Raw genomic sequence first — 27382 nt, forward strand, 5'->3', positions numbered from 1 at the left:
TTTGCCGGCCTGGCGTGAGTTGTGCTCTGAACGGAAAGGTGCACGTGACGTCGATACGCCCACCGCTTCGGGCAAATGCGCCCACAAGGGGAAACTTTCGACTGCAGCCGGCGTGCTTGATCGCGATGCGCAATACGCGACGCGGCAGCGTCTCCGAACTTAACCAACTGGGTGTTCTGGTCTGGTGCATGCGCAGGAATGCTTCCGCGGTCGCCTGGGATGCGTCGACGCGTCGGGATGCTGTGGCAATCCGCCAATCTCGCGCTCGTCAGTCACCGCACCCTGCGCCGCGACAATGTCCACGAAATACCGACACCCGAAAAGGCGATACACGGAAGAACAAGAGCTAGAGGACCCGGGCACGAGTGATCCACCCACGACTCACAGCAGGTCCCTTCTTGCTCGGGTAACCCCACTTGGCGGTCAGGTAACGCAAGGCGGACCGACGCCGCGTATGCCTTCACATCTCACGGAGACCGCGCGTTGGCAATTGTTTAATGTACAACAGAGTGCAATTGCAAAGATTTTTCGCCTCCCCTCTTCAGCGTCTCCCGCTGAACGCTATAGGATGGTGTCGCAACCTTAGTGCTACGGAAAAACTATGGACAGGATTGCTATGAGATTAGTTTTACGCGACATTACTTCTGGTGAAAAAACCTCTAGGGACTACTTGTACGCGACGCGCCTTCTATTGCAACGATTTCTACATCACATGAGTGACAGACACTTCACTACACATGACTTTTATACGGGTTGGTGCAGGACTACAGAACTGATATTTAAAAGGATACACCCGTCGTTGAGATTCTGCTAACAAATCTGGCCTTTACTTAAACGTCAATCAAGGCGAAGAATAAATAATGTTTCGTATTGGCACCATATACTTACAGTATTACGCTGGGGTTCCCTGCCAGCCTTTCTTCCTCTCTGCTCGGCGTCCATGCACATTGTACTCCGCGGCTAAGCATTGGCAGTAGAAGCAACGTGATGTAACACCACGATCATAACTTTCTGCGGTAGAAGTAATGACGGGCATACCTTTTTCCAGGCAAAAGTTGTGTCGTGTAGTACTAACATAGCATAAAAGCCTCCGTAGTAGAAATAATGTGTGTTTAAGCAATGACTATAAGTTTATGCAGTGTGAATAATATCGGGCGTAAGTTTGAAGGTAAAAGTTTTATCGCGAAACGCTAATATCGTACATAAGTATTGGCAGCGGAAGGAATGTCGTGACAATGACTTCGGTAAGAGCTTTGCTGAAACACCAATGTCATGGAACCCCATAGGAATGCACCTGGTGCGCCCCAAACACCTCGACGCCACAACGTCACAGACGGTTCTGCACGACCTCTGCTTTTTGCACGTTTGATGTAGTCGCTACGTTGGGGTCGAAGCCACGGGACACCAGCTCGCTGTCACGCTCGGGCGTCAAGGCGACGGTCCGAGGCTGTCCCCACACACCCTCTCCGCAGCGGCCACGTCCTGCTGCCACCGCGCGGGGCACGGGGTATGGTATGGTATGGGGCACGGCAACACCTATCAGGGCCGACGGAAAACACTGTCGGGAGAGGAGGGGGGGGGGGGGGGGAGCAACGTCGTCGGCCGCATTTGGGACTGATCCCGTGGCGTGGAGAGGAATGAGGCGAGGTGCCGAACCCCGTCAGTCCCAGGCTTTCCACGGGAGTCCACCAACGCCGTCTCACCCCACCCCCAGTGTAGTGGCATTGAAACGACAAACACGACGGCCAACAAACGCTCGGGGCATGTGGCGTACCGAGCGCAAGCAGTCGCAATGGCAACCACGGGCGGATCAAATACGCCGCCCGCGCCGGCCGAAGGTCATAAACCTGTCCCCATTTTTAAGCATTGGATTTCGCTCCCTTTGCTTCAAGGGGCGTTCTAAAACAAAAGCGCCATCGCATTTCGTTTCTTCTTACTTCAAGGGATGCCTTAAAACATAATTCCCTCGCACAAGTTGCTACTCAGGCTTTTCCGAAGTTCAGAAATGACACCCACTTTGGTCACCTTGGGGACCACGGCGCGGATGTCCCCCCCCCCCCCCCCTCCCGGATTTACCTTTCGTGACAACATACCAGGGACCTCTGGATCGGAATGATGGAACGTCACACAAGCACGCCATTCCTTAATTCAACGTGCTTGCCGCCGGCAATCATACTAGGAAACTAACTGCGCAGAAAATAACAGTCATTCCTTTCCAGTGCCCTTTTCACGACAATGAGAAACTGGGAAAAAGTACCGACGCTCAATACTGCCGTTTCTGGCAAGACCTCACGCTCTGTCGCCTGAAGTCAGCAGACTCGTCGAATCGACACAGCTCGAACACACCTCAGACAGCAAAGCATGTGAAAGATAAAAGAGAGCAAGCGAAGACATCCCACCACACCGCATAGCCGGGACAGGGAACGCAAGACAAAAGGCCCGGCTGACGACGGTCTGACCACACTTATAAAAGAGCAACTTACCCGAATGTGATTGTTCAGGAGGATGCGAGAGGAGAAAGAGCAGAGAAACCGGGCGTTACCAATGTCGTTGAACAGCATATTAACGACAGTCGACAGCGTCACGAGCGGGAACGCCACACATCACGGGGACAAGACAACGCAGATATCGCACACTTGCAGCAACTCAGCACTTGAAAGCTATCTCGTTATCGACGCAAGCCTTCATATTCCATTTGCCTGTGTACCCTAATACACGAAAACATTGGCAAAGCAACACCAATGGTTGCTAAGTTGAAAAAAATATGTCGACAACGATAATCCGAACAGAACGCTTAAAATGACCCCCCCCCCCCTTCCCGGTACCAGACCCGATGGTGGCCCTCACTCCTGTGACTTCTGCGCTCACCTCTGCACCCGGCCGCCGCGCTCCCTGTAACCCCCTCTGTGCTCACCTCTGCACCCAGACGCCCCGCTCCCTGAGACTCCTCTGCGCTCGCCTCTGCACCCAGCCGCCCCGCTCCCTTTGACCTCCTCTGCGCTCACCCCTGCACCCAGCCACCCCGCTCCCTGTAACCCCCTCTGCGCTCACCTCTGCACCCAGCCGCCCCGCTCCCTGTGACCGCCTCTACGCCTAACTCCGGCTCCCTGTGACCGCCCCTACGCCCGCCCGCGCGCTGCGTGACTCACAGGTGGCTGGCCGGTCGGCAGATGTCAGTCGCGGAGTCATAGTCACAGGTGCGCTCGCTACACGTGTGCCGCGCCGCAGCCGGTCATAGGTCCGGCTCCCGGACGTCCCTCCCATCCCTGCGGCGGCCAGTGCAGGGATGGGAGGGACGTCCGGACGGGAGAGACACCTCCCGCTCATCCCTCGAGAGACGCACGATCCCGTTCATCCCTCTCCTCACCCCCAGCTGTTTACCACATCTGCCCCGCGGTCAGCCGGCTCTAACCGGCCGCCTTTCCCGCCGATCGCGTGTTCAAGAACGACTCCGGAGGCCTAGGAAATCCCCGGAGGTCCCCACACCGCACGACCCCGACTGTCTGAGAGTAGGTGTGGCGGCAGCGGACGGGCGCCGGTCCGCTCCAGACCACCTCACGCGCGAACGGCGACGCGTAGCGGCTTTGTAACGGCCGACATGGCGCCGGGCGGGCGCGCGCCCGCCGCCAGGACGGGCGGCGCGCGTCACACCACAGTACGATCGCCCCTGCGGCCCGGAAGTACGGGGTCGAGCCGGCCACGTGCCCGCGGCGCCCCCGGGAGCGGGCCGCCGCGTGGGCTTGTGTGCCCGGCGGCGCCCGAGCGCGGGGGAGGCGGTCACCGGGTGGAGAGGCCCCACGGACGCGTCGGCCGCGGCCTGGGCGCGAGGACACGGTGCGCGGGGAAGCCACCCGGTCTCGGCGGTTGTGTAACTACGTGAGGCACCGCGCAGGTGCCCACTCCCGTCCAGTCGACCGGGGATGGGGCGGCCCGCCGCGTGAAATCATCACACTCGTCTCCGCACCGCATGTGACCCGATGACCCGCTCGTCACAGTGGCGTGCACCGCCGGAGGTTACGCCCGGCGACTTGCGCCCCCCTCCTCCCCCACCTGTTCCGCGTGGGCTCAGCGCCACCTCCAACACTGCCGCGTGCGACGCCTCGCTCTGAGCGACCCGAGCCCCCCGCGCGGCGTCTCCCGCACACCGCATGGGACGCCGACATCTCACATTTCCGCTTCCCGCTTCTTCCATACGCCGATCTTCCTCTTCCTGTACTGCAATGTCTCCGCCCCCTGTTTCCGCCTGGCGCGCGCACAGCGTGTTCCCGATCCCCCCCCCCCCCCCCATTACTTCCGCCTCCTGTGCCGTACCGACTCCCCTGCCCCGGCTCTCGAACTCACGGCACGCCCCGGGCGCTCGTCCCTTTCGTGCGGCGGGAGCCAGTGGAGACGGCGGCCGCCCGCCGCGTCACATGGCGCGCGGGCAGATCCAGATCCGGATCCAGATCCACGTACCGTCCAGCAGATCCTGCACAGCCAAGCGCACTCCTCGGTCGAAGGCGCGCGCGTCGGCCGCCGTCTGGAAGGTGAGCCCGAACTTCTTGTCGCCCGTCTTCCAGTGGTGGAACGTCGGCATCACCTTGTGGTACACAAAATCCTTCTTGATTGTGCAGCTCAGTACCGACTGGAAGCCCAAGGAGACGAGGCGTCAGCGACAGCAGCCAAGCGGAGCCAAGACGATGGTGGGGCGCCATAGATCACCTTCATTTTGCTTCTGTGTAGGGGGGGGGGGGGCGTCGAAGTCCAGATGACCACACGTGCCCAAAACACCTGCCGTCCGTAGCGGTGCCGAAGGGTACACGCCAAAAATATGACCATTCGAACGTCGGTACGAGTTCCGTTTAATTACACGACGGGTCCGTTACCGTTTACGACCGAAAGAGCAAAAGAATCAGTCTCTAAAGCAACCGATAAACCGGTGAGCCCGGATCGTCACCTCGCTTCGCGATTAAGATTCATGAATGGCTATACCCACGGTCGGTCTTAGTCGCCACCACCGAATTGCTACACCCCGCGTTCTGCGAAGTTCAGGTATCTATACTCGGCTCGGAACCTGAAAGTTCGCGTAAATAACGGGCAGCACGGACAAAAATAGATTTAACGACCGGCTTTCATTTATCGCGGTCGGCTCTTATTGGCGAGGTTTCCGAAACAACTAAATCTGTGGAAGTGGTCACGGATATAGCCTCCCACGGAGGTGAAGCCAATCCATATTTAGAAACAGCCTGGCCGAATAGAACGGCGGATCGACGCCCATTCATAGCCATGTTCGAAACGACGAGAACTCTGGGCGGACCACAACCGTGTCCGCACATACTCTGAAGTATACATGTATGGTGTCGTCGAAGCACCTTAAACACGTTCGAGCTTGTTTTGGAACTATTTCTTAGACCAAAACGCTTCAAACAAGCCTCGACACAGTCTGCAACGCGTGCGCTGGGACAAGACGTCACCAGCATTGACGTGAGCGTGGACATGGCCTCACCAGCGTCGGCGTGAGCTCGGGCATGGCGTAACCAGCGTTGGCGTGAGCTCGGGCATGGCGTAACCAGCGTCGGCGTGAGCTTGGACATGGCGTAACTAGCGTCAACGTGAGCCCGGGCATGGCGTGCCCCACCATCGGCTAGGGGAGCAGCCCCTGCAGAATAACCTGGCCCTGCTATCCCACCGCCGGCCATTCAGTGCAGCTCCCGGCGGCCGGCAGGCGTGCGGCGCTCGGCAGCCATTGCCGGCCGCCGCGTCGGGTCAGCGGGCACGCCGGTGCGTCGCCGCCGCCGCCGGTCCGAGCGCAGCGCCAATGGCGGCGTGCCTGACGGGCGCCCCTCCCCCGGGCGCGGCACGCCGCCGCCCCCGCTGCCGCCGCCGACGTCACGGCACGCCGGAAGGGGCGCGGGGGGAGGCCGGCTGGCCGCCTGCCATCAGCGGCCGCCGCCGCCGACGACGGCCGGCCGCAGGGGAGCCCACCCGTCCGTCACGCCAGCCGGGCCGCGTCGGCGCCGTCGACGGTGGCCGGACAGCCAGCGCGGCACGGCGCCGGGCCCGGGCGCCCGCTGCTCAACATACACCGCGAACGTTCTGTCGCGACGCGCCCGGCCCATCTAGGCCCGCCGGCGACGGCGCGTCGCGCGCCGACAGACGGCCGCGGCGGCGAGCGAAGCGACGCGGACCGGCCGGCCACCGGCGCGCACATATGGCCGCCGCGCGTGGATACGGCCGGCTGGCTGTCGCCGCGCTCAATTCTCAATCGTGCCGCCCGCGCCCGCAAAACCGCACCTGGCGGCCGGAGCCGGGCCGTGCCGGGCCGCTGGGTCGGCCGACGTGCTCGGTCGGCCGACCGGCCGCCGCCGGTCGGCCCGCTCCCTCAGCTTTGTCCGGGTGCTCCACGACGTCCGCGAGCGACAGACGGAGCGGCGCATCGATTTTCGTCGGGTGTGTCGACGGCGGGGCGGCCGCGGCGCGCGCCGCCTGGCGGCCGCCCCGCCGCGCAGGGGGCGCCACGTGCGCGGTCGTGCACTGCGCCGACGCGGCCGCCCTTCTCTCTCGACGCTCCAGCGGCGCCCGTCGCCGATCAGCTCTCAGCCAGGGAAGCAAGCAGGCACACCTAACGCAACACGGACATGTTGCGGTGCGCTTCCAGACATATCCCATGTGGAGCCATTTGCGTAAACAAGAGGTAATCAACGAATTATTGTTTTGAATGCAAACGAACAAAAAAGCCATGAAAGCGGCAAGTTTAAGTTAGCTCCCGCTTTGAAATACGTATACTTAACACCAGCCTATCTCTCGATGCCTGTAACTCGTGTCAATAATTATTAGCGGACGTAAGAACACGTCAAAGTTCCACTAGGCACTCATCTCAAAACTGCTCTCTTCAAAGATGCGAGTTGAACTGAATTACTCAAAACACACAACCCATAGATACCCCAGCATAACAAACATTCCTGAACACGTGTAGCAAATATCCCTGAATACGTACGGCATTTTCATTTTGAGACATCTTAAATTCCAGGCGTGTTGTGCGTAGTTATTGCATTGATAACGTCGTTTTTAACTTTTATCATTCGCATCGACTTAAAATACTTCCACATCCCAGTAAATCAGTAAAACGTTCCAATAGTAATTATAATCACTGTCATGTGGACCACGGCACCTTAAAATGATCCGCTTTACCAGCTCGACCTCATCCCTGCAATTTCATTCAAAAGCAAACGCAAGACAGCACAAAACTTTCCATACAATCAGAATGTCTTGGCACGCTGTGATGACAATCGAGCATTGTCATGTGTGTTTTGGTACCGCACACACTTTATTGTGTGTGGTACCAGCAAGAAAGGCCCCGAGCTCCCGGCGCTCGTGACCATAACCACCGCCTTGAAAGGTAGAATTCCAGTATGTTCCAATGATTGCCAGTATGATAACCATTGCTACCTAGAAGATCGGTGATCGGTCATTTTTGGCTTGACAACCCTGTTGTACGGTCAGGCGGAACTGGATCAGTGATGGGATTCAGTCACACGGGACTAGTTTTACAACCCACCTGCAGAATCCAGACCTTTCTTCTCTTATCCAGATCTAAAGATCATGCTCCACAGGGTAGGTACAACACTGGCAAGCATGTCATGCTATCTCCTACACAAAACACGCATGACACGGACTGTTTCGAATCAACAATGATTCAAATAAGCCAAATAGGCCGAGCAGGAACCAAGCAGGACCACTTGCCATCTCTTCGACGACATGATGGGTTTTGCTGAATACGAATGCGGCTAAAATCGACCGCTCGTGCCACATTTCGTCATACACGAAGGAAAACGATGTTTCAACCCTGTTCCTGCCGGCTATTACGTCTATCAGCCGTCGGAATGTGGTAGGTGTTAAACAATTTAACGGCTGACGTCACGCGTGACATCACGGCTGTCATGATGACGTCGTCGGAATTCCCGGGCACTGAACATCTGAACACGAAGGCAGAGGGCACAGACACTGTGCTGGTAAGAGCTGGCCGCTCCTGAGGCTTCGTCCGCTTCGCCGGTTGCGTCGCTCGACGCGGTGGGGAGGACACAAATCCTGCCAATGCCACCACCAAAGAGTCAACGCCAAAAAAAATTAAGACCCCGAGGCACCGTAGAGACCCCTTGAGCGTCAAACACATGGAAAGCTGCGGGCCTGTCCTGATGGACGCAGCATCCGTCCCTTCTCAGGCGATGGCTCTTTACGCTGCGTCAATTCTGTAGGGTGTCGTGCTTTGACCTGGGTCCTACGAGAAGCGGGATACTACAGACGAGCTGCGAACTATGACAAAAAAGGCAATCACCCTGCAGTGGGGCATCTTTTGGGGCTGCTGAAAGGTACTCTTTGGAGCCACCACTTCCATGCCATGCTGAACAAAACATGTCTGAAAATGCTCTGGTAGGGTGGTACGAGATTGACGTACGGGGCAGCGAAAAGGTATGTGATCTACTACGTGTACTGCGATAATTTACGATACCTGTGGCGACCGTCTCGACAGCTCGACAACATACGTGGGCCAGAGCACGTTTTGCCCCTTTGCGACACTTTTCGTGTGCTGAAGAGAAGGCTGGTTCAGGTGAACACTTTTCCCACTGGTCGTATGGGGTCACCTGAGGTTACCTCGTGACCTAACAAGACACGGTTCGTCAATGACCTTGCATTTGCAATGCTCCTTGACGATTGTCCCTGGACCGTGAGCACTTGCAAGTATTACTTTGGGCCTTTTCAAGACTTCTTATGCCACTTTGACCCTGAACTATGGCATGCCACCTTGACCCTGAGCTATGTCGTGCCGCCTTGACCCTGAACTGTCATCACACTGCCCTAGGCATAGGCCACCAATTTCAGGTCAGGACGGCAAGGTCGCGCGGGCTAATTCGACATCGACTGCAATGTCTTACTTAATGCACCCCCAACTATGACCACTCTTGACAAAGGTCACGGGCAACGATTATCTTTAAGACCACTAGCACGATACAGCGCAAACATCGCCAAGGACGCTTCGCAGAACGCCGATTTCACCCCTTTCCGATAAAAAGACCGTCGGCAACGAGGTCGCGTCTCAGCGACCCGACAGGGAACAAAATTAAAACTTTCAGGTCCGGGGCAAAAGGTTTCAAACCCAACCGGGCGGAATCTCACTATGAGCCGCGGACAGGCTCAACACATTTAACATCGTCGCAACGCCTGTTATTCGTGCTGCGATGCCTAAAACGGGACACGGTTAGACAATAGCATCACCGGTTCACGCTGACAAAGAAACCCGTTCCTACATATATTTAAGCTAAATATATCCACCGGCGGCCCGAATTAACTGACCGGACGTCACGCTTCCAACTCAAAAATAGCCGCGCGGCGACTTGCATAGTTTTAATAGCAGTTCTATGACGGAATTGGAACGGTATTCACGCCGCTTCGGCGAACCGGCATGCCTTACAAACAGGCAATGGATGATGGTCTATGGTGGTGTCAGTCGCACCGGGGAGCGATGGAAATAGATCGCGTCGACCAAGGCCTACAGTGGCACGGTCTTGACACGCGCGGCCGACCCTTTAACACGAGACTCGTGTCTCAATCTTACAAAGTCCGTAGATACTGCATTAGCAATATCATGACGCCGCTCTGATAGCGTGGGACCTACCATCGGACTTTTGAAACTGCACGAAATCTACGTTCTGCGTGCGTGAGTAGCCTCTTCACTTGACCAAATCACTTTAAATGGACAGTGACGGAAAATACGTCAGGCACTACAAGGCAGAACGAAACGCACGGCGCCAGGGGCGAAGTCATCAGTGGTTTTAGTGAGTGTCGAAGAAAAGCGACACTCCGATACCCCGACTGACAAGTATCGCCGGCCGCAGGGGCATAACCACAGCTGGGTATGCCCACAAACCCACAAACGTGCGCAGCTGGGACACGGCCCACATCCACTGGCGGGGACGGTCGCTGCTGGCGGCGGCCCGTACGTCGCCCTCACCGACGGACAAGGACGGCTGCTGCGGGCCTGCCCGCGGTCAGGCCGGGGCCGCCCCATTGTCGCCTCGGCCGGGCCGGGCCGGGCACGCGGCCAGACCGGCCCGACGCCAGCAGCCACCGGTGCCCGCCACCGCCTCGTCGAGGCGCACCGCCGCACACACACCGCCGGCGGCGGCCCGCTGTCCCGCTGCGAGCTCTGTCATGTGAAACTGATCGCGGCTGCGGAACCGCATCGATTGTAATCAGGGTCACGTTGTTCATGGCAATGCCGCGGGGCGTGAATAACACTTGCTGGCACCTCCTCGTGGTTGGGACTACGCAAGAAATAGGGCGTTGCAGAGACTTTCCGTCCGATTATTTGTGTAGCGTGCGATTCACACGGCTCCGCAGACAACGTATTGTCCAGGATTCAGACAGGGCCAGTCACACTGTTGAAGCGAGCCTGGTGGCAGTTGGTCTACGCTTAAAGCTGCTACATCAACCCTTGAAGCCCATTCCTCCTGGCAGATCGGGCAAATATTATTACATCACTTGTTGCTAATGAAGGCGAGCTTTTAAGAGCTATCTGATATCGTGTAGTACCGCGGTAATTTCCAAACGGAGTGCAACATAGGTGAATTAATTTTGACAGTTGCCCGATCATTCGGACGCTGGACACACATCATTAAACGCCTTGGGCCGGTCTGATCCAAGACGAAGCACCGTCGGCTCAAGCATCAGTGCCCGGCCTGTACCCTCGTGAATTCCGTATGTAACTTTGGAGCATGACATCATCACCGGCATACAAACACCCGCCTCGCTTCGCGCGGCGTCCCAGTCAACTGACAGCAAGTGCTGCAAGGAATTAATTGGTCGTGAGCGTGATGCAGCTTAGGTCAGCCACAGCCAGCGGACTGGCGCGCCGCCCATCGGCCGAAGTGGCCTGCGTCCAACACAGCCAGTCAGGCGTCCCAGTCCGCTCCGCATCCGCGCATTCGGGCATGCGTGTTTTCCAGTCACTCTAGCGACACCGTGCGTGTTGAGTCCTCGCTTCAGGAGCGCAGCTGCAGTGTTTGATGCAGTTCATCTCCCAACCCGGCAGCTCAGGGGACTGGTCATGAGCACTGCACAAACACCTACATAGTTCACCACTGACCTTAAGGACATCGCAGGGAAGGGCGGCCTACTCCGACCCTTTGCCTTGTTGCGAACTATTTTCTTCATCACGCGAATCGTCTTCTCTGGACAATACTACCCAAAAATTTAAACAATTTGAATTAAGCGTTGTACAATGTCCACGACTGAATACTGCGGTGACCCCCTCCGAAGCGCACGTTGTTCTGATTATAGCGGTGTTCTAGTCACCCTTCTAACACAATCTCCGAATGCAGCTATCCGTCACGTCAGACCCAAACCGCATAATGTAGGGCTCATTCACTCACAATGCTGTCGCAACCCTCCACATCCTGCTCACGCGCATACGGCTGCACTGCCGTGACAAGGAGCGCGGCGGCGCCGACTTCAAAGCCGGCGGCCGGTTCCGCTCCCAGGAAATGCCGGGCCGCTGACTGAGGCGGGGCCCGGCCGTCTGCGGTCGGCGGGGCCGACTATTTTCGGGGAGGGGTGCCGCGCAGTTCCGCGTGCTCTCCCTCCGGATATCGCCCTCGTACCGGGCCTTCCGTGAAAGGTGACGCCAGCCGCTTCTCGACTTCTCGCGCGCATGTGACAGCTGCGTGAAACATGGCGAGTGAAGCGCATATCGACAACCCTTCAGCCAGGGATGGTGGCATCTCCGGATGAAAGCTTCGCTTCTACTAGCCGGGTGTTACCGGTTGAGGCGGTTGATAAAAACCAATGGCGGCAAATATTGTCAAAGCTTGCCGTAAGTCAACCGAGTGTACCTGAGCACCATGGTACCAGTTTAGATAACGCGTTGACCACCGTTGCCAAGTTTGAGAATTGCCAGCTTCCGTTCTGGCTCTGCCTCCAGCCAATATGTCACCAGGCATGAACCAGGCACGGCAGGATGCAAGGCAGGCGCCGCATCGCACAGAAAATTTGTGTTGCATAGGCTACGTAAATTTTCCGATACCGCTATGCCAACTCACAAAAAATGAGCATTTTCCAGTTGATTAAGGACAGGTCATCAAGTTGGACAAATACTAAGGATAGTCGTGAAAACAACTTTTGATTTGGTTTGGAATGCAAAGTGCTGCAATGGTTGTCCCCCACTTGGTGCTTGCGTTCTTATCAGCGACGTAAGTGGTGAGTGCCTAATTACAGTACCAGACAAAATTTAAAAAAGACAAATGAGACCACACCACAAATTTAGGAACAGAAACTACCCTATCTCTCAGAATTGCCCTTCAAACCCTGGACAATGCCTTCCCAAGTGTTTGGGTGTTCCAAACGTAAGTTTAAAAATTGTGGTGCTATCTCTTCTTTTATAACAGATGGAATTACTAGGGGCTCCAGGCCTCTCCGAAGCTATATGAAGTGACAGCACTGTCTCGATGATGATTGGGATTTAAGGGTGCGTCGGCTACTTAGGTCATTTTGCGCCAAATAAGCTTCCAAACACCAAGTGTGTGGAGCGCCCTGAATGAAATGTTTCCTACTCCCAGCACTCAAACAACAGTAACGGGGTCACACACCTGCCGTCGTGCATCACTAATCAAGGTGTGAATCGCCACAACTTGTCCGCCGACCTACACCCGTTCGGCTCACGTCAAGGCTAAAAAACACCAGACGTGCCTGCCGCGGCTGCATATATAGCATGATCATGGCCGACATATCACTGCTTACCGCACCTCCTGCATTCCGCCGCCGAAAAACGACGCACTGCGGTTTGCCGTGGAAAATGTTAGCCGAACAGCTTTCTGGTGGATGATCTACGAGCCATGGTATAGGTTATTAGTGCGCCACTAGCGACGAGAGATGGTCAGCTTGACAGAGACCTAGTCGTGGGCAAGTGCTGGGAGAAACGGAGCAGTAGGCGTGCTAACAGACGTGCACAGGCGGCTACTGCACGCCACCGAGGTGGGGTCGGAGGCAGCTTACTGCAACCAAACAGCACCAATCTGGCCATACGACGATCTGATCGACCTGATCTTTCTGACCGACGCATCAAATAGGTAATTTGAAAGACCACCAGTTTTAGGAGACAGATGACAACCATATCACTAGTTTGTTATGTATAAGATGTTTTGAAAGGCAAAAAAGACGTTTATCCCTAGTGTAGAGATCGCGCAAGCGAAGTAACTTTATTGTTCATGCAAATGATTTCCCAACCTCCGACGAATCACTTTCCCTACCTCTAGCGCGGCCTTAGGAAAGCCTTACCGAGGGAAAGGCACGCTGAGTAGGCCAATGGTTCTTCCTTGAGTTTGCGGCACATTTTGCAGAGCATGTTGTAAGGGGAGTCTCGATGCTCAAGCCTCCATTTGTACGAACAATGAATTTGGTATATGATTAAGAATGATGGGCTATGATGACTGGTAGAGCATGTAATCAATACATTTCCATATTATAAGAAGCTATTGGTTACGCTACGCTCAACACTGATAACGTCTTTAATTTTCAATGCAATGCGGGTTGGTATCTCAAGTAGCAAGTGTTTGTTGCCACACATAATAATCATCGACCTGTTCCTCGCAGGAAATTTCGCTTCGAGCCGGCAAACTCGGACACATGCCATGTAGTTTCTTCAGATGCTCTTGAGCACGGCCTCGCAGTCGGTGCGCCCTGCCCATGATCAGACAAGGCACCGCGGCTGCCCGCAGGCCCCACAAATCGCATTTCGAGTGTTCTGCATTACCGGTGATAGTCTGGTGCTCACACTGAGAATGTTATGACAAGGGACCGGACTCGATCGCGCGCGTGGGGCCTCATGACACTATCCCGTACACAACGCGATGGTGATGGATGATGGGAGTCATTTTTAGATAAAAGGCCCAAAGTTGTGGAAAAACAAGGTGTTTCACTAGTAGTAGTTTCCCTCCATAAGTTGGATTCACAGAACTTCCCAGAGGACATATGGTGCCAGAGAAACAGAATGCATTTTTTAATATTCCCATTGTTTCTAGCTAGCTACAGCAAAGACAAGGGTGATCTTTCTGTACATAATGCAGATCAATTGATGACGTACGGAGCACTAACGGCAACGCGGGCGGATCAATGCGTGGTTTTCGCCATAACCCAATCAATGATGAGAATTATCAAAAAGATAAGGTCTGGCTTAGGTCGGGTATACTAACGGTGCGTGCAATGCGAAAACGTAGCTCTGGAGGAGCTACAACAGATCAGAGAACATGGTAAGGTCTAGAACGCACCAGCAAACAAGAGGCCCAAAACCCACTAGCAGTTCCAAAAATCGGACCGATTAAGAGGCAGTAGGCTTCCTGGTGCAATCTGGTGCCTTGGACGTCCGGTACGTCAACAGCGTGCCTCGACCTCAAAGACAAAAGTAAGCCTCGTGACCAAAGATGGTCAAGAAGTGTCCACGTGGTTCACGACGATGAGGGATCGTACCACGTCTATTTACCACGGCCTTACTCAGAAGCAAAATGTTACGAACAAAATATATGTTAACATTGAGGTGACACGGAGCAGTGGCGCAATGAGTCGGCGATACCTTCCAGCGGTGCCAGGAGCCAACGGCACATCCGGCGCATACCACGTAATGGCAGTCGCTACTGAGTAAGCCACTCCACCGGACTGGCGCGACGTGAGCCTCTCATGCCGTCGCTTCCTCGCATGCCGTCCGGCTTCCATTAACCGGGTCTCTGCCGTTCGCTCATCGGGTGAGAACAACAGCTACCACAAGCATCGGGAGATCCACATCCATTGACACGTGACTTATGCTCGCCGAGCGCTTCTGGCAAACTGCACGTCTCAAGAAACGCGAAGCGCTACGGGTTTCGAAGCAACTAGGTGGATTCCGCCCGGCAATACGTTGAGCGAGGTACGCGGTTGCATCGGCAACATCCGGGGAATACGGCACAATCTGCAAACACATCTAAAATGCAGCAGCAGTACACTCTAGAGGAGCATGTGGAAACATCCGGAAGCATCTTGTCAACCGGTATCGGTGGAAGGTATTTTTAAGCCGTCTTCAATGGGACATGGACTTCTGTTGGAAAATGATGCGCACTTTGAATGAGTTTTGATGCGCAGAACAGCGATAATGACAGGAGGCATCAATGCGCCGTTCCTATCTTCCCGTGGGAACAGCGCACATTAATTAAATGCGACACAACACAATTATTTACATATGATTACTGAGATGGTGATGATGATTTGGGCTTCGGGTCGCGCCAACTTCAATGGCTATATCGTGTCCGTGTGACAACTGGCATGAGGAAACCAAAGAATCTTATGGGTCATTCATGAACAGCTCAAACGGAACGTGCACTGCTTTTCGCACTCATCTGATTGGATACATGCATCCTGAGTGTTAAAAATACGGGACCCACGCGTTTCAACACGCTGACATTTTCACCTAGTTGGATGCATTCATCCTTATCTGAACGACAAGGGACCCGCCACTTCAGCACGTTGAAACAAATTTATGTCACTCACCGTTTTTTAGTCAATCACAACTGGTATGAACAGCTGACGAAAACTCAAGGCCTAACTGAATCTCGCTTTATATCAATCATAACTGGAGCCGCCGGCGAGCAGCCGGCCTGTCAAAGCTAGGTTCCCCCCCCCCCCCCCCGCTACGCGGTCGGAGAGTGCTTCGCTTCTCGGCCCGCGCCGACTAGCTTCACACTGCACTTGCCGCTTGCTGCGCAGTTAAGATTCACCTCGCGCGGCACACTGTCTTACTGCTGGCCGCTGGGATACTGCCTGCACTGTTCGCTGTTGGTCTCGCCCAGTGCGTGAAAAGTCGCTGCTAGTGCTATGACACACTAAATCTTCGGAATTCTACTGCCGACGACATCGAAGTGTGCACTGCTGGCGCTGGGCGACATAAAGGACGCAGCCGCCTGTTGTTCTGTTGTCTTTTATGCACATCCGGTCTGTCTTGCGCTGTACCCGTCCCTTACAAACGTTAGCCGTTCGGCATATAGAACGGCCTGTCAAGCTACACGTGCCGCCACATCAGAAGGCTCCCTGCAACCTGCCTCCGGTATTTCAACACTGGCAATGCTAAATAATGCCTCATTGATCTTATCATGCTGCTTCGTTCCCAAAATTGGCAGATGATATGCCCCGCCCGACTTCAGTCGTTGTCCGTCTCTGCCGGCTTTCGGCACCCACAGTTTCTGCCGGCCGATTTCAACCGGTAGAAAGAAGATGGCAGGAACTGTCACAGCTGGTTGCTGCCAGCCCTGCTCAGAGCATGATTGGGGGAGCTGATGCTCCACGCAGATCGCATTCCAGTGAGCCTTGTTTTAAGTTAGACGAGCAAATGGTAGCGGGACAGGCTGAGGGTGGGGAGTACCATCAGCTATTACCTTCCCGTCCCTGTGCTTTGATTGTCTTCAACAGGTGCTACAACATCTGTCAACAAATTGTTTATATAACAGCCTTCCTCACCCAAATTTCCACACGTGCCGTTCAGCTGCGAGCATCGTGAGCACTTCACAGCAGGCGAGCTGTGGCCCTGGGCGTTCAACGTGCTCTGCTGACGCCAAAGCAGGCGCCTGTGAGCCCGGCAGGTGCGCGCCACGCCCACCGCCACATCCCGAAGAGCACCAGCCAGCAGACGGCGGGTACTCACCACTCCGTCGTTGATGCGCTTGCCGAAGATCATGTACTCCGTTTTCGGGTGTTCTGCGTTGACGTGTTCGTAGCGCGGGTGCCGCTTGCGCACCGAGACCTTGGAGAGGCCCCAGCCGCCCATCGGCAGCCAGCCGCCCATGTTGTCGTCCCGCATCATCACTTGGGCCTGCACTAGTACCAGACTGCCTCCGCTGCAACAGAGAGAGGTGCGCGGCGCGTCAGCGGTCGCCAGCTCCCGACCCAGGTCGGGCCGCCGCAGCGGCGGCGGCGGCGGCGGCGGCGGCGGCGGCGGCGGCGGCGGCGGCGGCGGCGGCGGCGGCGGCGGCGGCGGCGGCGGCGCGACACAGCGGCAGGGACGCCGGCGCGCGCTGACGGGACTTAGGTGGCCGGCACACGGCACGACGCGCCACCTCGCGAGGATGTGGAGCGCGCGCCACCCGTGACGACGCCGACCTGGGGCTTCCAGGAGCTTCTCCACGCAGTGCGTCACACGGCGTCCGTGAGCAAAAGCTGCCCGGATGGCCGCCGACTGTGGATGGAACTGCATACCCGGCCGACCGACGACGGGGAGACCGCGCCCAACATACCGGAAGAGTTGCGACAGATACAGAGCGCCACGCGTTCACGCAATCGCGGCACAGATTCTCTGCCACGTCCTACGTGCGTCGTCGTACGGTCACGGCATACTCTGTGAGAACGACAAGCACGGCACACCGTCACGGCCAAAGGACAGCGCCAGAAACTGTGCGCGTCCAACAACCGGCAGACTGGGGAAAAGTTATCAGGGAAGCTATTTCTGTCACGCTGAGTCCGCCGAGCCTGATGTGTGATGTCTTGCCACAGTCATTTAGTGCCAAGTAGCGACGGTGTGCGCGCTGTCTGTTCTACGAAGTTAGTAGCCGGGTGTATACTGTCTGAATAGGGAGCTCCAATACACGATCAAGGATACAGCTGGCAGGACAAAAATACACTTGTACCTGCTACAGCACGAGGCCACAATACTGAACACTTCTATGGTTACAAATGTCAGTAAGCACAGACTACAGCATAGCTAGAAAAAGGCAGAGCATATGGCTCAATGTCATCACAAAATTGCGTCCGATGAATATACCACAGCTCAGGTACGACACCGAATGAAAAAGATCCGCGTTGGCAGGGCTTAATTTACCACAGGCTTGACATGACGCGTCCGCGGAGCATGCCGCAAACATCAAGATCAGTCGTTGAAGGACGATCCCGCATTCCTGGACCCCCGATAACACGGCCAGGCAGGCAGATTGCAGGAACAGACTATGCGCGCGGACTCAGCCAAATGGGGGCGGGCATGTCTCCCTTCGTCACGAGCCTAGACGTTTCGCTTGTGGGCGTTGCCTTGGACGAGGTCCATTAATGACGTCGGCCAGCCCTGCTATTGACACGGCACGGGTCGTCCGGGTGCGGCGGCGATTGTAGCTGCAGCAGTGTGGCTACTCTGCACGGGGTGGTAAGCACACCTCGATTCCCGTGGCCAGAGTGACCCCCACGGCCGAGCCTCCAGCCCCGAGGGCACGGCGTCAGAGTCCGACACGGTACCCGGATTGACGGCAGTCGCCATCACGGCCCCGAACATAAGACGACGCGCGGCTCGCAGCAGCCCACGCGCTCGTGGCGTGGGCTGCCGCACACAAACGCAGCGCTGAAGATATATCACTTGGATCGCTTGCCATCCGTAGCAATAATGTATAAGGCCGGCGCGCACTCGGTCAGATTTCCCGTCATTAGCGGGTATCAGCTGCTTAGTGGGCGGCCCGCGCCTTGACGCGTAGGTGGCCGCCCCGCCAGCCGCCGTGTTGGCCAATAAGCCGCGCTGTCCGCCACGTGCGCATATCAAGTGTGACGCAGCGGTGAGTCAGACGGACAGACCCTCCCGGCATTTGGCGCGTGCAATGTTATCAACCGTGACAGCGCTATCGCCGGGGGGTAGCGGGCCGCCAGTGACGCCGTGCCTGCCGACTCCGACGCCGTTCAACGACGGTGGGCCCGCCGGACGGCCCGTCACCGACGCGGCGCGGTGGTGACGTCGCCGCGCAGCCCTTGCTCGGCTCACTTGGCCCGGGCTGCGCGACTTCAGCATCGGGTCAAACAGCCCCGCCAAACCCGTCATCAACGCGCCGCCGGAGCAGCTGGCAGCGAGCACCAGTGCGCCCGGTGGCGGCGCGTCCCCAAGCCCGCCGTCACCGCCTGACCCCGGCCCCAGGCCAACCAGTCGCCGCCGGCGCTGGCGGCGCGCTCGCGCGGAGCCAGCCGGCCGCCGCGGTTCGGTCAGGCCGGGTCGTGACCTCGGGCCGCCGCCGCCGGCTGACGGGACGCCTCCCCTATTAGCCGCCGGCCAAATGAGCGGCGCCGCCGGACGGCACACTCAGCCGCCGCCCGCCTATTGAAATAGCCCGGCCAATTTCCGAATTACGAAGGCTTATGAAGCCGGCCAACGGTCGACGGATATACCGAAATAGTGGGAACGTTGCGCCTTACGCCCGCTGGTCTTGGCACCGCGGTCGGCCTGTGTCATGGCAACTGCTGCTTCGCGGACGGCGCCGCCCAGGCACTCTCGGCGGGGGTAGCGCCACACGGGGACGTGGGGGACGACGGCGCTTCATTACCTGGAAATACAACGTAACGCCTGCGGAGTTGAATGAAAAGAATGGGTCCAAAATGCCTCCCCTAACGGTGCCAAAACAATGGCCGGCGACGGCGACCTCGCAGGGAAGGACGCCGGCGCGTGCCCATTTCTGGGGAAAATCCCCCCGCGCCACACCAGAAGTGTGCCAATGGCCCACGACGCTCATGTTGCGCGATTCCGAGGCGGTGGGAGCACAAACAGTCCTGAATCAAAACGAGAACCCAGTGCTGAGCAGTCTTCAACAGATAAACATACAGTCTGTGCGGTTGGAGTGGTGTAACGCTAACGCAATCTCCAGCGGATTCTCTGGCGGTAGATGGGTGACGCCACAAAAAAACGCTGAAGGTTAACAATATTGTGTGCGTCTAAACAGTAAGATGCAACAATTGAAAAGGTGGGGTTTCATAAGTGAAAATACCTTAGAAACATTTGAGGAACTTCGCCATTATGAGGACTGCACTGATACAAAAGCAGACAATATTTTGACCACTGTTCCAGGTACCATGTAACACTGCCAGATGACTAACCGTCAACTAGCATAATTGTGTGTACGAGGTGAACCGCATTATTCAATGCATTTGAACGCATGCTTTTTGATCAGGCATACCAAAACATTGGAGCATCGCACATCTGAAGCATTCCGACACGACCAAAAGTAACCATCCCATTTCATCCCATTTGATTACAGCGGGATGCGTAAAACTTCACGTTATAATACGTCGGCACTGCACGGGTCCAAACCAGCCCGGATGTCGGCAGTCGGGTGTCAGAGTGGCATGCACAAATCACATGCACACATGCACATAAGACATGCACAAAATCACTGGGAAAAGAACGAAGAGTGATGTTGCTACGGAGACGCGTCACTGTGCGCAGCAGCCACTTCGGGGTCACCGCGCGCAGTCAAGTTCGAACAGGGCATGATTGTTTTCCTTTTCATCTTTGCAAATTCAGTCACACAAATTGTGTGACTGACAAATCGGGCTCGAAAATCCTGAAAACTTATCACTCCTCGATAAGCCACCAAGCATCCTGTGGTCTGGACGCCGGCTTCACCCAACTGGAGGTCCGCCGACCTATGAGACACGCTTGCCACAGGCGTATCCGTCGTACTTCGGTGGATTTGTGACGTCAGCAGCCAGGCCGTGACACGGTCGCTAGCGGTGCGCGTGCTCCTTCCTTCGGCGAGTTCAATGGAGCCAAACATCTCACGCTGGGTTTGGACCGTACCGTTTCGGCCCATGCGCCGGAAACAAGTCCAGTTCGCGTAACACTTCGATCCCCCATCCATCGACAGCTGCGGCCAGCCGGTGAGGCTACAGCTGCCTACGCGCTGCGGTTGGGAATCGGACCAGCTTTAGTTTCGCTTAATCAGACGTCCGTTTGCGAACGGAAGTGTGACGCCCTTGGCTGGGAATTTCACCCGGCCATCCGCTGAGGTTACACTAGACTCGATGCCACCAGCAGGGCACGGGGGCCAGCAGGACCCGGTACCACCAGCAGGGCACGCACCGACGGCAGCCGGGATAATGGCTGCTTTTATCCCATCAAAAACAGCTTATTGCCTTCAACACTGTTGTATACTCGGCAACGAAAACAAAACTACACATACATGTAGCCCAGTCATAAAGACCAACACCCACTCAAAAACTGTGCGTGCCTCCAGTACACTGACCATTACCACTTTGATCTAATGCAGCGTGCCAATATTGCGTCAATGAACCGTCCCGTCTGCTAGAATCTTAGGAACGACGAACATAACAATGATACTAATCAGCTGTATGACCTTTTTAACGCGTCCGGCCCAATCCGTTTCCTTTTTGGTATCACGTACATAATTATCTTACCTTCCCAACTTGGCATTAGATACAAACTCTAGCATAACCTACATGAGTATTATTTGGAATCGCTCAATTTATCAGCGTTTGGTTGGAAACGCTGGGAAATCTTCTTCGTTACTCTGTTGCCATCGGCTCATAGCCGACAGACGTGACTGATTCAACCAATTAAAAGCCATCTTCTATATCAGCCACTGCAGATTCAAAGAGCCTATGCCAAGAATGGGTCGCTATAAAACTGCCAAAGAAGCTAAACAATCTTTTCACCAAAACTTAATGCGTTTTTTCAAAGTGAAACAAATTCTTAGGGTATCTGACACGCATGCATTACATCGCAACGCCAGTTTTAACGCTACAGAATGAAGCATTCGTCCATGACAGTCCATGAACGAAATACCTGAAACTGACCTTTCTGAGCCATGCATGCCTCCAATGACGGATGGGAGCAATAAACCGCAAGCCTAAAAAGGATGCCCGAAACAAATTGTGGCTTCTTTTGCGCGGAAAATACGCAGTACGCCACAAGCTTCATCAGGATGGAGCGTTATGTCGCTGACTAAATCGAGCCAAAAATACCCTGAAGACGTGCATGCTTATCTGCATACAGGGGAATGTTAGATACCACGAGCATTTCATTCCCAGAAAACTGCTTTAGAGACATAAAAAACCGTACGCATAGGATTGCGGGTGAACCAGGGCAATGCCTTGTCGCAAACATACCCATTTTAAGACTCAAGCAAGCTCAACATTTTATAGCGGTTAAGTTTTTGACAAAATAAAGTCGCCTGCCTCTGCATAAGTTGCACACCAAACCGCATCTGGAACATGTGCTAATCGAGCACCATACTATCCACCATACGCCGCGACGGTAATATTTGTTTTTTAGCTGATAATTTAGCAGATTAGCTGCTATGTGTAAAAATGTGGCAAAAAATGTTCTAAATAGCAGAATAATTTGTAAAATTTGTAATTGGAACGTTATGCATGACAAATTATGATCATATCTCAGACCACCTAACACATATATAGATGCGAGCGACACCAGCCAAACTAAATGACAACCACTTCCGAAGGCCACACGCCAAAAAACCAATAGTACTGCTGCGTCCAGAACAAAATTATCGGCCCCATCCTGCCATGATGACCTCCAGGCGAGTCGACTCCCGGTCACCCACTTTGAGGCGCTGCACGCGCTGGAGGTGGAGCTCGAGCTGGAGAGATGGCGCAGGTGTCGTTTCACTTTCTCCGTGATCTCCAGCATGGCTTCACCACTGTCGCCCATCGCACGTCGGACGCACCATCGCCGGCCGCGCGTCGGTCACGTCACAGCGCGTCTGCCGCCGCCGCCGCCGTCGACCGCCGCGTGCGCCGGCGGACGCGGCGGGGGGCGGGGCAGGCAGGGGCCGGGGGGGGGGGCGCCCGGCGCGCGGGGTGGGGAGAGGGGGGGGGGGGGCGCCGGACAGGGGACGCGCGGGGCCGGTGCGCCGCGGGCGCGGGGCGCGGGCCTCCACTCCGTCCGGCCGCGGCGACGCTTCCGGCCGGGCTGTTTCCGGCGCGCGGGCCCGGCCGGCCGGCGCCGTATCGATCGGCGCCGGCGTCCATTCATGCCCAGGTGGCGGGGCAGCGCGCGCCAGCCGCGCCGCCCCCCGAGCTCATTCATTCGCCCCGCCCCTGGGTGAGCGAGCGAGCGGCGCCGCCGTCGCCGCGCCGCCCGGCCGCCATTGCCCGGGTAACAGGTACACACGGTGGCGGACGGGCGCGGCGTGACCCGAGCGGCCGGTCGTTCTCGCCCTGTTACCGGGCGGCGCGACGGCTCCACTGCGGCAGCATGGCCGCCGGCCGTCACGCAGCGCTGCTCATTCAGTGAAGATGATTCAGGCTTTCAGGCGTCCCGAATGCCTAGTCAATGCGCGTCCAGTATACTGTCAGAGCGGCGCGTTCCGACATATAGACTTGGCGCAAAGCGATTACGCGTACTCGGGCGTATAATGGTTAAGGCCTTATTAACTAACCGGCAATACCATAACATACTGAGGAGCAGAATAAAGCGCCCGCTTCAGTATTTAGGTGTGTTGCTGTGATGGCAGCACCCTAGAGTTTGCACCGCACGGGACGCACGTACACAATCACACACCAACATCCCACTAACACACATATACGCACTGAGCTGGAGACAATCACGGCAAACCGTTCGGTATTATTTGCCACACAACGTCATGCAATTATCACAGGTTAAGGTTCGGAAAATAAGACGCATGCAGGTGCGGTTGTACCCATAATTTCCCTCCCCCAGTTCGCGCGCCAGTGCACTAATTTCCGCAAGAGCTATGCCAAATATTTGAAGATACCGGGCGTAGGGACGACATACTCAGATTCCTTTCCAGAAGTGGGACCAAACAATTACACCCCTGGAAGGGAGGCTTTTTTGACTGACACTATGCCAATTTCCAGAACTAGCAATGAGCACATGACTGCCGCCGCATAACAGCAGCTGAAGACCAACCACAAATTTTAAAAACATTTGAAGAAAACGAAGTTACGGTATTTTTCTCCAATTAAGACCGTAGTACCTTTGACTTGGCTTCGGCCACGATGTTTTGCAATACGTTAGACGGAAAACATTGATGTAATTGAGGTACGGTAACGCACCGAATCACCACATGGAGTTGTAACACTGAGCTTCAGACATCATGCCTATCGGCAATGCCTTCCTCCTCAAAGCGCAATATTGCGACCAACAACAGCATCATGGTGACATCATATATAACACAGTAGTAATAGCCTTATTCCTCCAAGAAAAAAAGGAAATAATCTTTACATGCCTTGATATTTTGACGCGCCTTCATCAAAACGGGCAGCACAAGTTGATTCTTTTAGGCAGGCTTTTTAATTAAATTTAGTTCTGCTATTCGTTTCAATACAGGCATATTACCAAAACATCGACACATCTGTATCTCCATTCCCCTGGTTTTTCTTCGAGTAATAAGGCTATTACTACTGTCTTGTTTATGTACATAACGTTCCTCAAAAATTCACTGAACAATGTACTGATGGTTAATCATTTAATTTCACGATGGCATTGCTCAGCGTGAATTCTCTAACAAGCTCATAGTTGTCTCGCGTGCAAATAGATGGTACAGGATATTACGACATCGCCTCATCCAAAAAATCTGTGCTGATGTTATCAATTGGGGAATATAGCAAGCTCGAGTCATTATCCGTATGCTCCTAAGATAACGATAAAGATGGCATCCGTTGCACATGACCACCCATAACTAAGCTGAAGTCCAGTGTAAAGGCGTGCTGTAACCAATCTTCCACCGTACAGCGAGCCTTCAATGAACAGCTCAACAGCACTTGGAACATCATTGTGTGCTAGCCTTATGGTTACTGAAACGAGGCTTGCCCGGTAAAATCTGCTTGCAACCCCAAGCAACGTACAAATATTGAATGGTAACTTATGCAATGGGACTCAGCGTGCCCTAGCAGAAACGCGATCTTACAAATACTGGTCCACATTGCGCGTGTTTCAGCCTTCTATCGCCGGCACACCAGTGCGTGGTGTATGTGCAAGTGGTGTAATTGGCTGTTAAGGTGAACACGTTCCCATAACACTGCAGCCTAGAAAGCGAGCAGCCCGCAGACATTAACACACGCATTATGACAAAGCACCGTCGCCAAGTGTTTGCGAATGTTTCTAGCTTAGAGTGTGGTACTGAGAGGGGGGGGGGGGGCTGGGGGGCTGCGCCTCGTCAATTTTCACAAAATGCGACCTAGTCCCTTCCAACTCTGCGCAACAAATGCCCGTCTTTCACGTTTCTGTCTTAGAAATGATATTTCATGTCAGGTCGTCATGATTCAAGCTTGACCCAACAATTTTGATTCTGATTTGTCCCAACCAACCTCGAGACGTGGTTACACAATATACACGTTACACGTGGTTGCAGCAATATATACGTGGCACCCTTTGTATTTTTCACAGCAATTTTATGTCATTCTTTTACTAGCACCGACCGATCGGTGCAGTTTCAAACCAATTGCTTAACTTAACTTTTAAAACTTTTTACATACTTCAGCATGTCTTCAAAGAATGCTGGGACTAAACAATACCGAGACCTACTTCACCAGAGGTTAAAGACAGTCTTACCACACAGCGGAATTTCCTCGTGTGCTATCTCCACGCCTGCCTCGTGGTATAACCTTGTGGTGCAGCCGTGTCGTATTACCTATTTATAACCGAACGTGATTAAGAGACTGCTCGGCAAGCCGAGACGATTGGCTTTTCCCTGCACGCAGGCGAAGGTTGAATGCTGAGAACCGCTCCCGTCAGAACTCAGCACGCAATTTTCCACCAGAGCTAGATATATTTTTGGCCCTTGCCTTTTTGCCGTCTCCGCTTGCTGAGCAAGTTCTCTATCACGTTCGGTTTTTGCATTCCAATTTCAACAATTGAACTAATGTAAGCATTTCCCATAGCAAAGGCGCGTTGAGTAAAAAAGCGAGTGCAGGAACATTAGAAGTTGGAGCTTCGAAGAGCGGCAGGAACTTTTGGTTAGTGCCCTCTTGCCAACGTCTGCAGGACTAACGCCAAGTTTTCAGAACGTAAGGTCTCAGCCTTCCACGTCAACAGCAGTTCCTGCGCTCCTGCACGAGAAGTGCATGAAGATATAAGTTAAAGTTCGTTGGCACTGACATGCATTTCGCCTGGTGGGACCGCTTTAGTATAAACAGCATGAAGGGTCTTGAACATTTCTGAGAGCGTGTCGGCAGCATTATGTGGAAAACACCTGAAGCCCCATGTTTGCACTATACGCCAGCCAACAACGCCTCTGACCGACTGGTACAGTAGATACTTGTTGATGGTCCCCCGATGCATGAAACAATCCGTCGCAAAACACCTGGAGCAGGAGCACAAGCGCGCGAGCACGTCGCTAAAAATATACCCAGCTCACCTACCTGAGCCTAATTAAAAGGGGCAAAAATTGGCCAATCCAGGTAGAACTCGTTAAAACCAAATTGGACATGGCTTCCTAACGTCGTACGTCAGATTGTTCACCTCGTCGCGGTAAGAAACCAATCCCCAGAACTCCGCCGGCGGTCATGCGTGGGAGTCAGCCGCCGGCACTACGCAGCAACCTTACCCCACCCTTGCTTGGAAAGTATATTCCCCACCAAGCATCCGAATTTCAACGCTGGTAGAGAAAGTCTTTTTGTCACAGCAGAGGTGTTCCAAAAAAGGTGTGTGTGTGCCCCGAGCTGTTCTGTCCTGCTGGTGCTGGGTGCTTATCGCATGTACTGATTGCGCGAATTATAGATCACCGTATGCATGACTTTACAAATTGTAGTTACGCGATCGAGCGGCTAAAGTTTCACGGGGTGCACGCAAGTATCCCCTTATCACCCGCCAGCTTGTTCCTAATTTGAATGTCCAAACTCATGCCGCTCAAAATCGCACGAGCATGGAAGAGTGTTTGTGAGCCTCGGTGTTGGCCATCAATGCTTGCGAGCAAAAAGCCCAAAAATCAAGTTTACGGAGCACATAGCGCACGTCTCTGGCCACACGGGTATAACCCACAGGTCACTGGACTCGTTTGGCCTCAAACTGTGAATGAGCTACAAGCACACAACCTATTAAATACACGCACACAAGATGTCAACATGGTTTTTCGTACTTGTAGACTGCACTTTGTAACTTTGTACTTCATTCTATGCTCATGTTGTCCCCAAAAGTACAATTTCCTCCCAATGATCAGCAAAGACAATTGCTGCAAAGCCCAGTCCGCAGGCCTCCGGCCGAGACGAATCTTCAGAATCTGACAGGACCTGCGACCGATGTTTTTCTTGTGTTGAAAAACGCACGCGTTTAATCCATCACAAGCTTGCAACATTTCAACAAGACGTCTTTAATCCCTTTTTCCGTCGTCTCCGTCGGGAGACGCCGGTGGAGATCGGGTGGGGTGAGAGGGGGTGGGGGAAGGGAGGGGGAGGGAGGGAAAGGGGGAGCCGGACATCGCCCGGCGAGGGTTATGCGTACTTTATTACGACCAGGTTGTTGTGTTTCACCAGTAGCAGCACTGCCAGATACAATATATATATATATATATATATATATATATATATATATATATATATATATATATCAACAAAACAGATCTTGCCGAAATGATAGCAAACTAATAACCAGAGCGTG

The 27382-nt window shown here is 54.7% G+C and overlaps 1 protein-coding gene across 2 annotated transcripts in view; it reads right to left on the bottom strand.

Moving 5' to 3' along the window:
- LOC119103136 (sprouty-related, EVH1 domain-containing protein 1-like) overlaps window positions 1-27382 on the bottom strand; it is a 42287-nt gene that overhangs the window by 3071 nt on the left and 11834 nt on the right. The window contains exons 1-3 of one of the 2 annotated variants that reach the window (XM_037226590.1): window positions 22368-22511; window positions 16694-16886; window positions 4456-4624 (exon numbers count right to left, since the gene is read on the bottom strand). In XM_037226590.1, coding sequence (XP_037082485.1) covers window positions 4456-4624; window positions 16694-16886; window positions 22368-22474 — 469 coding nt within the window. In that variant the 5' untranslated portion in view covers window positions 22475-22511. Of the gene's footprint in view, window positions 1-4455; window positions 4625-16693; window positions 16887-22367; window positions 22512-27382 lie in introns of those variants that run through there. The other variant, XM_037226598.1, reaches the window with a different exon arrangement.

Source organism: Pollicipes pollicipes, unplaced genomic scaffold (assembly GCF_011947565.3).
Source record: "Pollicipes pollicipes isolate AB1234 unplaced genomic scaffold, Ppol_2.1 Scaffold_2555;HRSCAF=2994_pilon_pilon_pilon, whole genome shotgun sequence".
Lineage (NCBI taxonomy): Eukaryota > Metazoa > Arthropoda > Thecostraca > Pollicipedomorpha > Pollicipedidae > Pollicipes > Pollicipes pollicipes.